Below are 14,770 nucleotides of genomic sequence, written 5' to 3'. Positions count from 1 at the left end.
ACTAGGCATTAAATAGTCACACAAATGGAAAATTGTTATATGCTCCAAAGAAGTACAGAGTACTATAATAGAGGTTTTGCTCTGGCCAAGTAATTACCTATGCAAGTGACAAGTGAGCTGAGACCTGAATGGTAAGTACAAGTTAACTATAGCAGGGAAAATGAGAAAAAAGGCCAGTGATGCTGGGGTTGAGTGAAAGAGACCCGAAAAATAAGTAGGGGTCAGGTCATGCAGGATCTTCTAGACCTCTTAAGCTTGTCTATCCTAAGAAAAATAGGGTCTCACTGAAGGATTTAGTGAAGTGAGGGGTAACATGCTTAGATCTGTGTTTTGGAAAAAAATCACTCTCGTTGTATTTGGGGAACAGACTGAATCATATAAGCAGATTAGTCTTCTGATGTCAGATTTCTTTATGGTAACTATCTAAACATTCATACAGTAATAATGGCTTTATAGTTTTCATAACACTTCAGATACATAGAAGCTCTGAAGTATTTTTTATTTTTTGGGGGAAGTTTATTTATTATTGAGAGACAGAGAGAGACACAGTGTGAGCAGGGGAGGGGCAGAGAGAGAGGGAGACATAGAATCTGAAGCAGGTCCCAGGCTCTGAGCTGGCAGCACAGAGCCCAACGTGGGGCTCGAACTCACAAACCACGAGATCATGACCTGAGCCGAAGTCAGTTAACTGACTGAACCACCCAGGCACCCCTGAAGTACAATTTTAAGTTCTATCATGGAACATGCCTTTTTTTTCTGTCCTGTGTTTAACCAGCAGTGAAATTCTTCATGTATTATTTTAAATGCAAGTTCTAATTGTACTACATGGAGAAGGGGCTGGTTTAAGAGCAAAGAAAAGTTGTGCCTCTACTCCTATTTCATGTAGAATAATTAGTTTCTGTTCAGTACACTGCGCTCAATTCAACTATTGACGTTGAATTGAACAAGATGTCTTTAACGGTGTCCATTCTAATAAATATTAAGATGAATTGAAAACCAAACTACATAAGCAAATAAGCATTTATTTATATGGTTAAAGTCCAGCTTAAGCCCTTTCTCCATGTCTCCATTGAACATTAAGCATGTTAACAATCTTGCTTATGGGACAGATGTGTTCTTTTTTATTTTTTTTGTATTTAAAGTAAGCTCTTTACCCATTGTGGGGCTTGAACTCACAACTCCGAGATCAAGAGTCGCATGTCCCACTGACTGACCCAGCCACACGCACCACCTACAGATGTGTTCTTTTAAAGTTAACCTTTCTTAAATTCGTGTCTGGCTGTCATCTCTCATACTGTAAACTCCTACAGATTTGTGACTGATTCCGTTGTCTTCCTAGTACCTTCCAGAGATCCCACCTTTTCCACCCACTAATGGTCAATAAAAATGTGCTGATGGCTGTAAACCTACATTTGATCATGTATTGTTTTTATCTGTTGACTTGGTTGTTCTGGGGGGAAATTTAGGCATACACCTCTTGGACTGTGGGGGACTTGGGAGTTTGAACTCTACTTCAGAGGCAGTAGGGAACTCCTGAGGGTTCTCTGGTCATGTAAAAGGAGATTTTTCTGTTTTAAGTTAGTCTGTTAGTAGTGTCTATGAGTATTTGAAGGAAGGAAAAAACAATTGAATCAGCAATTTCACAGTACCACGTGGTATACATTATGAGGTGATTGGTTGTAGTATATAACCATGAGGTAAGGAAAAGGGGTAGATTTAAAAAACATTGTGAAGGAATAACTAGATAAGCTATTCATTGGCTATAGAGACAGTGAGAGTATATGCTTTAAACTTTTATCTGCTATTCAGAAGCCCTTCCCCTTACTTTGCTGGGCAAAACAGGACTTAGTCGGTGTTCAGTTCACATATTACTTCCTCTAAAAAGCCTTCAACAGCCTCTAAAAAGTCTCTCACCCTAGAGTCTTTTGTACTCTTAAATGTTATATAATTAGCATTGCCCTATTACATCATTAATTTACAAACACTGATTATGCCTTTATTAGGTATTAGGATTTTAAACCAGTATGACTAGAACAGTTGTAGTGACTCAACTAAATAAGGATTTGTTTTTTGAGGAAAAATTACTCGATTTTAGATTATACAACAGTTGTACTGTCCCATGCGTGCCTCTGTGATCCAGGAATAAGGTTTGATACATTGCTTTTTCCCTCTGGCTTCACTCTAAAATCTGAGGAGTCCTCTGCATATTCATGTTTCAGAGGGATTAACTTAGGTGTCACAAGGCTTAAAAATGCCTAAGGTAAACAGTGTCATTTAGTATTAAAATAGGCCATATTCAGATAGAATTGGGTCCCATCTTGCTGCTTTTGTTGTTTTACCTTACAATTGTGACTTTTCTGAGTTTGTTTTTTCATCACTAAAAATCAGCTGCTGAGGCAGTAAGACACTGACCACTGCTCCTGATAACACTGTGTTACCCTTGAATGCCCCCACACCCCTACTGAGCTCACTCCCAGTTAAGCCTATTGAGGGAAAATGAATGTATATGTTTCCTGGTCAAGTGTATGATTAATAATTTTTCTTTACATCGAAAATTTACATTGAAAATGCCATCCTGAAACAAAAGCTTTTACATTTAACTTTAATATTCTGAATAAAACAGTAATGAGTAAATACTTGTTCTTTCCTGTATAGGATCTGTATATATCCTAAACCAGGGCTTCAGGACTTTCCTCCAGGGACAGAATGAAAGCACAGTTCCACTTACAACTCCCTTAAGTCAAGTGCTCCACTTTTCACCCACCATCTGTCAAAGTTGTGCTTTTGCTTCAAAGCAAGCCAACTGGCAGAGCCCCTTCCTCCCTGGGTGCACTGTGGTTTCTACTCTTTTTTTTTTGTTGTTTAATGTTTATTTATTTTTGAGAGAGACAGACTGCGAGCAGGGGAGGGGCAGAGAGAGGGAGACACAGAATCTGAAGCAGGCTCCGGGCTCTCAGCTATCAGCACAGAGCCTAACATGTGTCATGGACCCACAAACTGCGAGATCATGACCTGAGCTGAAGTTGGACGCCCAACCAACTGAGCCACCCAGGCGCCCCAGAGAGTGTTACTACTCTTTGATATCTACAGGGATTAGCTTGAGTAAACCATAACTGCTTGTGTTCTGCTTTCTATAAATATTTGTTCAAATTGTGGTTGGAATTCTCTCCCAATTCACTCCATACAACCTTTCATTAGGGCTGGTTCTTAACGCTTTCACCACTTCCTTAATCCTTAGTTTGCTAAAAGACTTCTGTGGCAGCTTATTTTCATCACCAAAGGTAAGATTTCATCAAAGGGGGCAGCAGAGCATAATAGTTACAAATTAAGGCTGTAGTCTAGAGTCAGACCTGGGTTCAAATGTCGCTCCACTTTGGGCAAATGATTTAACCTCTCTAAGTCTCAGTTTCCTTATCTGCAAAGTAGAGATAATAGTATTTATCATAGGGTTGGCTGTGAACGTTGCAATTATCAATGTACAATGTTTAACATCTTGCCTGGAACATTTTAAACATCTAGTAACTCTTACCTATTATAAGAACCAAAAAGTGTAGGTAAAAGTTGCTGGTATAGAAGGGAAAGATGTTAAAAGGCAATTTTTATTTTATACTTTAGCCTATGGTAGATCCAACTTACCTTAAGATACAAGTGAACAAATGAAAATTATGCTTGGAGGTGTTGCAAGGGAAGAGACTATACTGTCAAATTTGTTTAGTGATTTACTATGGCCAGGGAATGAAACAATGATTGAGGTGTGACCCTACCCTGAAGAGTCTTAAAGAGTTTGGTTTCTCTTTTACTAAAACTTCAGTAGCCACTATTAATCTCATAAGGATATAGCAAAAATAAATACGTGATATTCTGAAATAATGGAAGTTCATTATAGAATTTAGGCAGAACTATAAGAAATCTGTCAGTCCTATCTTGGATGAAAATCTAGAAAAAGGCTTTATAAGAAGTAAAAAGGATCACTGCTGGTAGAATATTATTCTGGCTCGGTTTCAAATGTCAGAAATACTCTATAAACATAATTTGAATGAAAATTATGGTGTGGTCGACTAAAAGTATTTCCAGTTCATATGATTATTTTCTAATTAATATATCATTGTGCAAAGCCATTTAAATACCAACAAAAATGAAATGTGCAAATAAATTATGATACTTATACCATGTCATGATTAAAAATCAGGTTTTCAAAGACTAATGACATGGGGAAATGCTTTATGGTAAGTGAAAAAAAGCAGGCCTAGATATAGTATGTTTCTAATTTTTTGTAAATAGTAGAAAAGTGTATAATATTACACTATAGTAATCAAAACTATGATTTTCACATAAAACTGACAAATAGAGAAATGGAATGGCATAGAGAGCCCAGAAATAAACCCACACATATATGGTCAATTAATTTGTGACAAGACGTGCCAAGAAGTGGAAACAGTCTCTCCAATAAATGGTGTTGGAAAAACTGGAAAGTCACATGCAAAAGAAATGAAGACCACTATCTTATGCCATGCACAAAAATCAACTCAAAATAGGTTAAAGACTTGAATGTAAGACCTGAAACGATAAAACTGAAACAAAATGGAAGGATACTCATCTTGCCAATGGTTTTTGGATTTGACACCAAAAGCAAAGGTAACAAAGCAAAAATAAACAGTGGGATTACATCAAATTAAAAAGTTTCTGCGCAGCAAAGAAAGCCAAGAAAATGAAAAGGCAACCTTATGGAATGGGAGAAAATATCTGCAAAATATCTGCAAACCATTCTGTTCTGATAAAGGGTTCAAATCCAAAAAAATATAAAGAACTCTTACAACTCAATAGAAAAGTATCCAAATAAAATGGACAGAGGAAATGAATAGACATTTTTCCAAAGAAGTCATACAAATAGCCAACAGGTACGTAAGAAGGTGTTCAGCATCACCAATTGTCAAGGAAATGCAAATCAAAACCACAATGAGATTTGTGATTATTAATAAAGCATTTATGCTGTATGTAAAAAAAATCACAAGGATACACACACTCACATGCACATATACGCAATGGAATATCATTCAGCCATAAAAAGTAAGGAAATCCTACCATCTGTGACAACATGGATGACTTTGAGGGCATTATGCTAAGTGAAATACTTCAGAAAAAGAAAATAACGTGATCTCACATGTGGAATCTAAAAACAAAACTAAATCAAAAAATGAACTAGATACAGAGAACAGATTGGTGTTTGCCAGAAGCAGGGATGCAGGGTGGGCAAAATTGGTGAAGGTGGTCAAAAGATACAAACTTCCAGTTATAAGATAAATAAATCCTGGAATGCAATGAACAACAGGGTGACTATAGTTCACAATATGTGTTGTGTATTTGAAAGTTGCTAAGAGAGTATATCTTAAAAGTTCCCATCACACACACACACAAAAAACTATATGTGGTGATGAATGTTAACCTATTGTGGTAATCATTTTGCAATATATCAAATCATTATATAGTACACCTAAAGTTAATACAATATTTTGTGTCAATTATATCTCAATTTTAAAAAGTATATAAAAGAAAACCAGTAGTTAATCACTGATAAAGCTGGTGAGATTTCAAGTAAATTTATTTTCTTCTTGAAACTTCTTTTGAATAAAACATTTCATAGAAAATGCTTCAGGCTCTTCAAATACTTAATACTTTAAAATACTTGAGACCCATGGTGTGTTAGGTTTCAGTGTAACATAAGTCACATTAAAAATCTTTTAGCTTAGGTACACTACCACAAAAACAGATACTGACACAAGACAAATAGTAACTGAAAAGGAGAAAACTTTCAATACTAATTCACTCATAATGTTGTGATATATAAATTACTATGTACCCCTGCCTGTAAGAACTGACTACAGGTCAATAAATGAGGTTTGTTAATAACTTGCATAAATCTAATTCTGACATATTACTAAATCATACCTTGAGAATAGCTATAAGCTTGAGAAGGATTGACTACTATGTCCATTGACTTGTGTGATTCCTGAGAATGTTTCTCCATCACCTCTACTGTATCACTGGATGAAGATGATGAAGACAATCCCAGTCTAACATATCTTCCTTTTTTACCACAGAGTGAACAATCTACTGGGGTGGCACTAGGTCCTCGGGGCAGTTGAACTTCATCTCTGTTGTAGTTTCTAACAGCTCCACTGTGATGCACAGAGCGTTCCCGCTGCCATATATAATGGGTTGGGGCAATAGCCATAACCTACGGTGGAAAGCTTCCTTTTAGAATTTTAATAAGATTTGAAAATTTGGTAAAATTAAATACAAAAATTAAAACTCACAGCTAGCTCTATAACTAGATCTAAAAATCTAAGTTACTGATGTTAAGAAAAAAAAAAAAAAAGGCATCTCCAGATAAGACAGCACTACCTATAAAGTGATTCACTGCTTAGATCCTAAAGACAATAACTGACAAAGTACTTATTTCAAATATGAAATAAGACTGAAGCAACCTTCCAGGTTTTTCAATTCTGAGTATTCTAAGTTTGGGATAGATAATACAGTTAGTCCAAAATGACACATAATTTTTAACTGGAATATACTGGGTCAAAAATAACATTGTTGAAGTTTCTAACTATAGGTTAGGCTAATCTTAACATGTTTGCAATTGTGGCAAGGGAAATGGTAAATAACACAGGTAATTTACATAACCTCTCTGTTCCTCAGTTTCCTTATCCATAATATGGAGAGAATAATATTGTCTACGTTAGAGGATTGTTGCAAGGATTAGATGAACAATTAATTATAAAACTCTTATAATTCTTCACTACATGTTGGGCATTGTTCTCTAAGGTTAAATAAAATCCTGCCTTTGGAGTCTGGATAGACCTATTTCCTTATCCTGACTCTGCCAATTGCTAGCTGTATGATACTGAGCAAGTTACTTAAACTTTCTGAGGCTCAGTTTCTATATATCTAAAATGAGGATACTATCTGCCTCACAGGACTTTTCGGCGGGTTAGATATGTGTAAAATCCTTATCACATAGTAAGAAGCTGGCAAATGATAGTCATATATAGGTACTTTCCCAACATATGAAGGGAATTGTGGGGACTCTTGAAAATTTTGCTTGGAAAGAAAGAAAGGCTTCTGCTGTTAAAAATGAAAACCTTAGGTTTTGTTTTAGTGGGTCAGTTGGTTAAGTGTCCAACTCTTGACCTTGGCTTGGGTCATGATCTTGTAGTTTGTGAGAGTGAGCTCCACGTCAGGCTCTGCACTGATAATTTTGCACTTGGAATTCTTTTTCCCTCTCTCACTGCCTCTGCCCCACTTGCGCACTCTCTCTCTCTCTCTCTCAAAATAAATAAACTTAGAAATGAAAAGAAAACCTTAAAACCCCCTGATTAAAACCAGTCTGCTTATTAAACAGGGTACCGGTGGCCTCCTCCAAAATAATTGCTAAAGAATGCTAGCTAGGCTAATTTCTTTAGTGAATTATTTTATAATCTACTTAAATCCTTCAAAGAAGTTTTCAACAAACATGTAACAGTTACATATCTTTTATTTTTAAAAATGTTTACCAAGTTCAAAAATTTTTTAAGTTTATTTTGAGAGAAAGAGAGAGAGAGAGAGTGAGAGAAGGGGAGGGGCAGAGAGAGAGGGAAAGAGAGAGAATCCCAAGGAGGCTCTGCATCATCAGCACAGAGCCCAATGTGGGGCTCGAACCCATGAGCCATGAGATCATGACCTGAGCCAAAGTCAGAAGCTTAACTGACTGAGCCACCCAGGTTCCCCCCCACTCAAGTTTTTATTTAAATTCTAGTTGGTTAACATATAGTGTAATATTGGTATCAGGAGTAGAATTTAGTGATTCATCACTTACATATAACACCCAATGCTCATCACAAGTGCCCTCCTTAATATCCATCACCCATTTAGCCCATCCCCTACCTACTTCCCCTACATCAACTCTCAATTTGTTCTCTATAAAGAGTCTCTTACGGTTTGCCTTCCTCTTTTTTTCCCATCCCCTATGTTACATTTGTTTTGTTTCTTATATTCCACATACAAGTGAAATAATATGGTATTTGTCTTTTCCTGACTGACTTATTTCACTTAGCATAATACACTGTAGCTCCATCCATATCATTGCAAATGGTAAGATTTCATTCTTTTTAATAGCTTAGTAATATTCCACTGTATATCTTTATCCATTCATCACTTGATGGACTGATTTGGGGTCTTTTCATAATTTGGCTATTGTTGATAATGTTGCTATTAACATTGGGGTGCATGTGCCCCTTCAAATCAATATTTTTGTATCCTCTGGGTAAATACCTCGTAGTGCAACTGCTAGATCTTAGGGTAGTTCTATTTCTAGCTTTTTAAAGCACCTCCATACTGTTTTCCAGAGTGGCTGCCCCAATTTGCATTCCTACAAACAGTGTAATAGGGTTCCTTTTTCTCTGCATCCTCGCCAACATCTGTTGTTTCCTGTGTTGTTGATTTTAGCCATTCTGACAGGTGTGAGGTGGTATCTCATTGTGTGTGTGTGTGTGTGCGCACATGCGCACTTTATTTCCCTTATGAGTGACGTTGAACATCTTTTCATGTGTCTATTAGCCATCTGGATGTCTTCTTTGGAAAAATGTCTATTCATGTCTTCTGCCCATTTCTTAACTGGATTATTTGTTTTGGGGGCATTGGGTTTGATAAGTATAGATTTTGGATGCCAACCCTTTATCTGCTACGTCATTTGCAAATATCTTCTCCCATTCCATAGGTTGCCTTTTAGTTTTGATGATTGTTTCCTTTGCTTTGTAGAAGATCTTTATCTTATGAAGTCCAAACAGTTCATTTTTGCTTTTGTTTCCCTAGCCTCCAGAGACATGTCTAGTAAGAAGTGGCTACACCTGATGTCAGAGGTCACTGCCTGTGTTCTCTTCTAGGATTTTGATAGTTTCCTGTCTCACATCCATTTCGTATTTTTATGTATGGTGAAAGAAAGTGGTCCAGTTTCATTCTTCTGCATGTCACCATCCAGTTTTTCCAACACCATTTGTTGAAGAGACTTTTTTCAATGGATATTCTTTTCTACTTTGTCTAAGATCAGTTGACTATATAGTTGTGGGTCCATTTCTGAGTTTTCTATTCTGTTCCACTGATCTATATCTATTTTTGTGCCAGTACCATATTGTCTTAATGACTAAAGCTTTGTAACATAACTTGAAGTTGGGAATCATGATGCTTCCAGTTTTGCTTTTCAAGATTGCTTTGGCTATTCATGGTCTTTTGTGGTTCCATACAAATTTTAGGATCGTTTGTTCTAGCTCTGTGAAACATACTCATAGTATTTTTTTTTTTTTGAGAGAGAGAGAGAGAGAGAGAGAGAGAGGGAGAGATAGGGGGAGAGAGATAAAATGAGCCAGGGAGAGGCAGAGAGAGCAGGACACAGGATCTGAAGCAGGCTCTATGCTAACAGCAGAGAGTGTAATGTGGAGCTCAAACTCATGAACTGCAAAATCATGACCTGAGCTTAAGTCGAACACTTAACCGATTGAGCCACCCAGGTGCTCCTGTTGGCAGTATTTTGATAGGAATTGCATTAAATGTGTAGACTGCTTTGGGTAGTATAGACATTTTAACAATATTTGTTCTTCCAATCCATGAGCATGGAATGTTTTTCCATTTCGTTGTGTTATCTTCACTTTCTTTCATCAGTGTTGTATAGTTTTCAAAGTACAGATATTTTACCTCTATGGTTAGGTTTATTCCTAGGTATCTTATGGTTTTTGGTGCAATTGTAAATGGGATTGACTCCTTGATTTCTCTTTCTGCTGCTTCATTATTAGCGTATAGAAATGCAACAGATTTCTGTACATTGATTTTTGTATCTTGCAATTTTGCTGAATTTGTGTATCAGCTCTAACAATTTTTTTGGTGGAGTCTTTCAGGTTTTCTATATAGAGTATCATGTTGTTTGCAAATAGTGAAAGTTTGACTTCTGCCAATTTGGATGCCTTTTATTTCTTTTTGTTGTCTGATTGCTTAGGCTAAGACTTCTAGTACTATGTTAAATAACAATGGTGAGGGGCGCCTGGGTGGCGCAGTCGGTTAAGCGTCCGACTTCAGCCAGGTCACGATCTCGCGGTCCGTGAGTTCGAGCCCCGCGTCGGGCTCTGGGCTGATGGCTCGTAGCCTGTTTCCGATTCTGTGTCTCCCTCTCTCTCTGCCCCTCCCCCGTTCATGCTCTGTCTCTCTCTGTCCCAAAAATAAATAAAAAACGTTGAAAAAAAAAATAACAATGGTGAGAGTGGACATCCCATCTTGTTCCTGACCGTATAGGAAAAGCTCTCGTTTTCCCCATTGAGGATATTAGCTGTGGGTCTTTCATATTTTGCCTTTATGATGTTGAGGTATGATCCTTCTATCCCTAATTTGTTGAGGGTTTTCATCAAGTATGGATGCTATACTTTATCAAATGCTTTTCTGCATCTATTGAGAAGATCAAATGGTTTTTATCTTTTCTTCTATAAATGTGGTGTATCACATTGACTGCTTTATGAATATTGAACCACCCTTGCAGCCCAAGAATAAATCCCACTTGATCACAGTGAATAATTCTTTTAATATACTGTTGGATTCAACTCGCTAGAATCTTGAGAACTTTTGCATTATGTTCATCAGGGATATTGGCCTGTAATTCTCCTTTTTGGGGGGGTCTTTGTCTGGTTTTGGAATCAAAGTAATGCTGGCCTTATAGAATGGAGATATTCCTTTTCTTTCTTTCTTTCTTTCTTTCTTTCTTTCTTTCTTTCTTTCTTTCTTTCTTAATGGTTTGAGAAGAATAGGTATTAACTCTTCTTAAATGTTTGGTAGAATTCCCCTGGGAAGCCATCTGGTCCTGGACTTTTATTAGATTTTTGCTTACTGACTCAATTTCTTTGCTGGTTATAGGTCTGCTCAAATTTCTTCCTGTTGAAGTTTTGGTAGTTTATATGTTTCTAGGAATTTATCCATTTCTTCCAAATTGCCCAATTTATTGGCATATAATTTTTCATAATATTCTTTCATAATTGTATTTCTGGGTGTTGGTGGTGATCTCTCCTCTTTCATTCATGATTTTATCTATTTGGGTCCTTTCTTTTTTCTTTTTGATAAGTCTGGCTAGGAAGTTAGCCAGCTCCTAGTTTTATTGATCTGTTCTGGGTTTTTGTTTCTATATCATTTATTTCTCCTCTAATGTTTATTATTTACCTCCTCCTGATGGCTTTAGGCTTTATTTGCAGTTCCTTTTCTAGTTCCTTTAGGTGTAGGTTAGGTTGTGTATTTGAGACTTTTCTTGCTTCTTGATGTAGACCTGTATTTCTACATACCTCCCTCTTATCACTGTTTTTGCTGCATCTCAAAGGTTTTGGACTGTCATGTTTTCATTTTCATTACATTAGCTTTTAAAAAGTAGAGGTAAATAGGGCTGCCTGGGTGGCTTAGTCGCTTAAGCATCTGACTTCAGCATAGATCATGACCTCATGGTTCATGGGGTCAAGCCCTACCTCTGAGCTGTCAGCACAGAGCCTGGAGGCTGCTTTGGATTCTGTGTCTCCCTCTTTTTATGCCCCTACCCTGCTCTGTCTCTCTCTCTCTCTCTCTCTCTCTCTCTCTCTCTCAAATAACCATTAAAAAAGTTTTTTAAAGTAGAAGTAAATAAAGATGTTGATTCTAACTATAAACGTTTCCATAACAATGTAAAATTAGGTTCAGAGCTACCTAAAGCGAGGAAGTAGAATATCAGAATTTCTTATTCCTTCCATATTTAGTATTTCTTCCTTAACACTTGTACATCTTTATTTCCTATTTCTGGAATGTCCTCTCCCTTTATTTGTCTTAGTATCGCTTTTCCTTCAATGCTGAGCATAAGTCCCACATTTTAAATACTCCAGCTTTTAGATTGTATTGTTTCATTGTTAATCTGACATTAGGACTTTTAACGTGTCTAGTACTCAGATATCTATCTGTCTATCTATCTATCTATCTATCTATCGTTTTATGAATGTAACCAATCTACGGAAGAACTCTGGGCAGGAAGAGTCTCTCATACACCTATCAAAGGCCCTCCACACAATATTATTTAGTCATATATTTTTTATTGATAGATGAAAATAGGAATTAGAGGCCACTGACATTATAAACTTTCAACAGCATGATTTTTATAAGAATTCTGTCACAAACTCTAGTGAGAAGAGCAGAGAAACATAGGAAGCAAAGGGCACACAGTAAGTTTGGTAAACCATTCTTTCTACAACAAGCTAGGCATCAGTCTCTCCACATGCTAAACCAGCTAGAAAAATGCATGCACACATATTTGTGTGCTTTTCTAAATACATTTTTTTAAATTTTTTTTAATGTTTATTTATTTCTGAAAGAGACAGAGCATGAGTGGCGGAGGGGCAGAGAGACAGGGAGACACAGAATCAGAAGCAGGCTCCAGGCTCTGAGCCATCAGCACAGAGCCTGACACGGGGCTTGAACTCACAAACCATGAGATCATGACCTGAGCCGAAATCGGTCACTCAACTGACCGAGCCACCCAGGTGCCCCACATTTTTTAATATCCATTTTATTTTTGAGAGAGAGAGAGAGAGAGAGAGGCAGAGAGAGAGAGAGGGAGACATAGAATCTGAAGCAGGCTCCAGGCTCTGAGCTGTCCACACGGAGCTCGACACAGGGCTCAAACTCACCAACCATGGGATCGTGACCTGAGCCGAAGTCAGTTGCTTAACTGACTGAGCACCCAGGTGCCCCATTTGTGTGCTTTTAAATATGTTTGCACATATTTTATACACACAAATATAATTAGAATATTATTGTGATAACAGTTAATTAAAAAGAAAATTGTAAGAGGGTCAGGAAAGCAGGATTTAGTTCTATGACCTTAGGCAAATTACGTAATTTTCTGGGCTACAGGGTGACTTTTGTATAGGAGCAAACAGGTCACTTATAGGCCTCAAATTCTATGATTTATGAAAGTAACTTCTTTAAAGCATTGGTAGCACTTGATCTACTGGGAATGTTATCCTAGTTTTTACTTTGTCTTACTCTTCTGTCATTTTTAGTGATTTTTGTTGTTGTTGTTCCTTTGGTGGGTGTTACAAAATTTAATACCTGGACCTCTGTTTTTCTCTATATATTTTACTGGTTATGATCTCAAGAGATAGTATAGTATAGGTGTTAAAAAAAAAACAACCCAACTCTGCGTGTGCCTGGGTGGCTCAATTGGTCAAGTGTCTGGCTCTCGATTTCAGCGCAGGTCATGATCTCATGGTTCGTGGGATCAAGCCCCGCCTTGGGCTCCATGCTGACAGCACAGAGCCTACATGGGATTCGCTCTCTCTCTCTCTCTCTCCTCCTCCTCTTTTTCTGCCTCTCCTCTGCTCTTTCTCAAGCAGAACTTTTTTTTTTTTTCAACGTTTATTTATTTTTGGGACAGAGAGAGACAGAGCATGAACGGGCGAGGGGCAGAGAGAGAGGGAGACACAGAATCGGAAACAGGCTCCAGGCTCTGAGCCATCAGCCCAGAGCCCGACGCGGGGCTCGAACTCACAGACCGTGAGATCATGACCTGGTTGAAGTTGGACGCTTAACCGACTGCGCCACCCAGGCGCCCCTGCTCTTTCTCAAAATAAACAAACACCAACTCTGGAATCAGACTGCCTAAGTTTGAATACTGGTATGCTGCTTGACTAACTGTGTGACCTTAGAGAAATCATTTATTCTCTCTGTGCCTCAATTTCCTCTTCTGGGATTATCTAGCTAGCTGTAAGAACAGTTATGAGAGTTAACACATATGCAGTACTTAGAACAGTGCCTGACAAGTACCCAAAAAGTACTAACATCACTTTCACCATGGATCTCTTATCTACTCTATCAAGCTTTCAACATCACTTATATGTGTTGACTCATACTTTATTCATACCTGTTGACCATGCACTTAATTATCCAAGTATCACCTTAAATTCATACGTGTGATATAAAATTCCTTATTTTCTCAATAAACCAGTTTGTTTCTTTAGCATTCCCTATTTTCATTATGGAACCCATTACTCCTTCTGTTCTACAGATTTGAAACCCTGAAAGTGGACTTTCCCATATAATCTATATCCAACTGGTCAGCAAGTTATGACAATTATAATTTCATAACATTGATTTTTCTTTGGCATCATTATATTCAGCACTAGGTTGATACCTTCCTTTCTGACCTATACCAAGTTTAGCAGTTTTCAGTACCCTCCCTATATTGGGTCTCTGCTGCATATGGTCATTGGATTATTTTGTTTAAAACTCTGTTTATATCACATCTCTGATTTCTAAATTCTAATCTGGAATCAAGTAGTAGCTGATAGACAAATCAGCTATGATGATACTGTGCCATCTAGGCCAGAGTACATAACAAGATCAGAGAAAAGATTCCTTTAGATAAAATTGCTACCCTCCATGATGCATAAAGGGACTGGAATTGGAGTCTAACTCTCATCAGATTGGCATATTCCATAATTTGTGAGCCAATCTAGAAATCAAGCTATCATCAACCTAAATAAATTCCACCTCAGAGGAGCTGCTATCCAAAAAAGTAAACTAACTGTAACTAAGAAGATAATAATATCAGAATGAGTAGGGAAATAGTCTTTACTCTTTTCTGGAAAGGCCTACATATATTTTTCAATTAAATCATACCTCATCTCTTTCCAAAAAAGGATTATTGGCAGCTGACAAAAACAGCAAATAAATGTTTCATTAAACT

The 14,770-nt window shown here is 37.3% G+C and overlaps 1 protein-coding gene across 5 annotated transcripts in view; it reads right to left on the bottom strand.

Annotated features, from left to right (window-relative positions):
• Positions 1 to 14,770, bottom strand: part of SPDYA (speedy/RINGO cell cycle regulator family member A) — a 37,580-nt gene that overhangs the window by 1,122 nt on the left and 21,688 nt on the right. For 4 of the 5 annotated variants that reach the window (XM_040496398.1, XM_040496400.1, XM_040496399.1 and 1 more), the window contains one exon: positions 5,947 to 6,235. In XM_040496398.1, coding sequence (XP_040352332.1) covers positions 5,947 to 6,235 — 289 coding nt within the window. Of the gene's footprint in view, positions 1 to 3,350; positions 3,416 to 5,946; positions 6,236 to 14,770 lie in introns of all 5 variants that reach the window. The other variant, XM_040496401.1, reaches the window with a different exon arrangement.

The sequence above is a fragment of the Herpailurus yagouaroundi genome, unplaced genomic scaffold (genome assembly GCF_014898765.1).
Source record: "Herpailurus yagouaroundi ecotype Mexico unplaced genomic scaffold, PumYag 188, whole genome shotgun sequence".
Lineage (NCBI taxonomy): Eukaryota > Metazoa > Chordata > Mammalia > Carnivora > Felidae > Herpailurus > Herpailurus yagouaroundi.
Note: the sequence above shows the minus strand (reverse complement) of the source record. Positions and strands in the feature narration are given on the sequence as shown.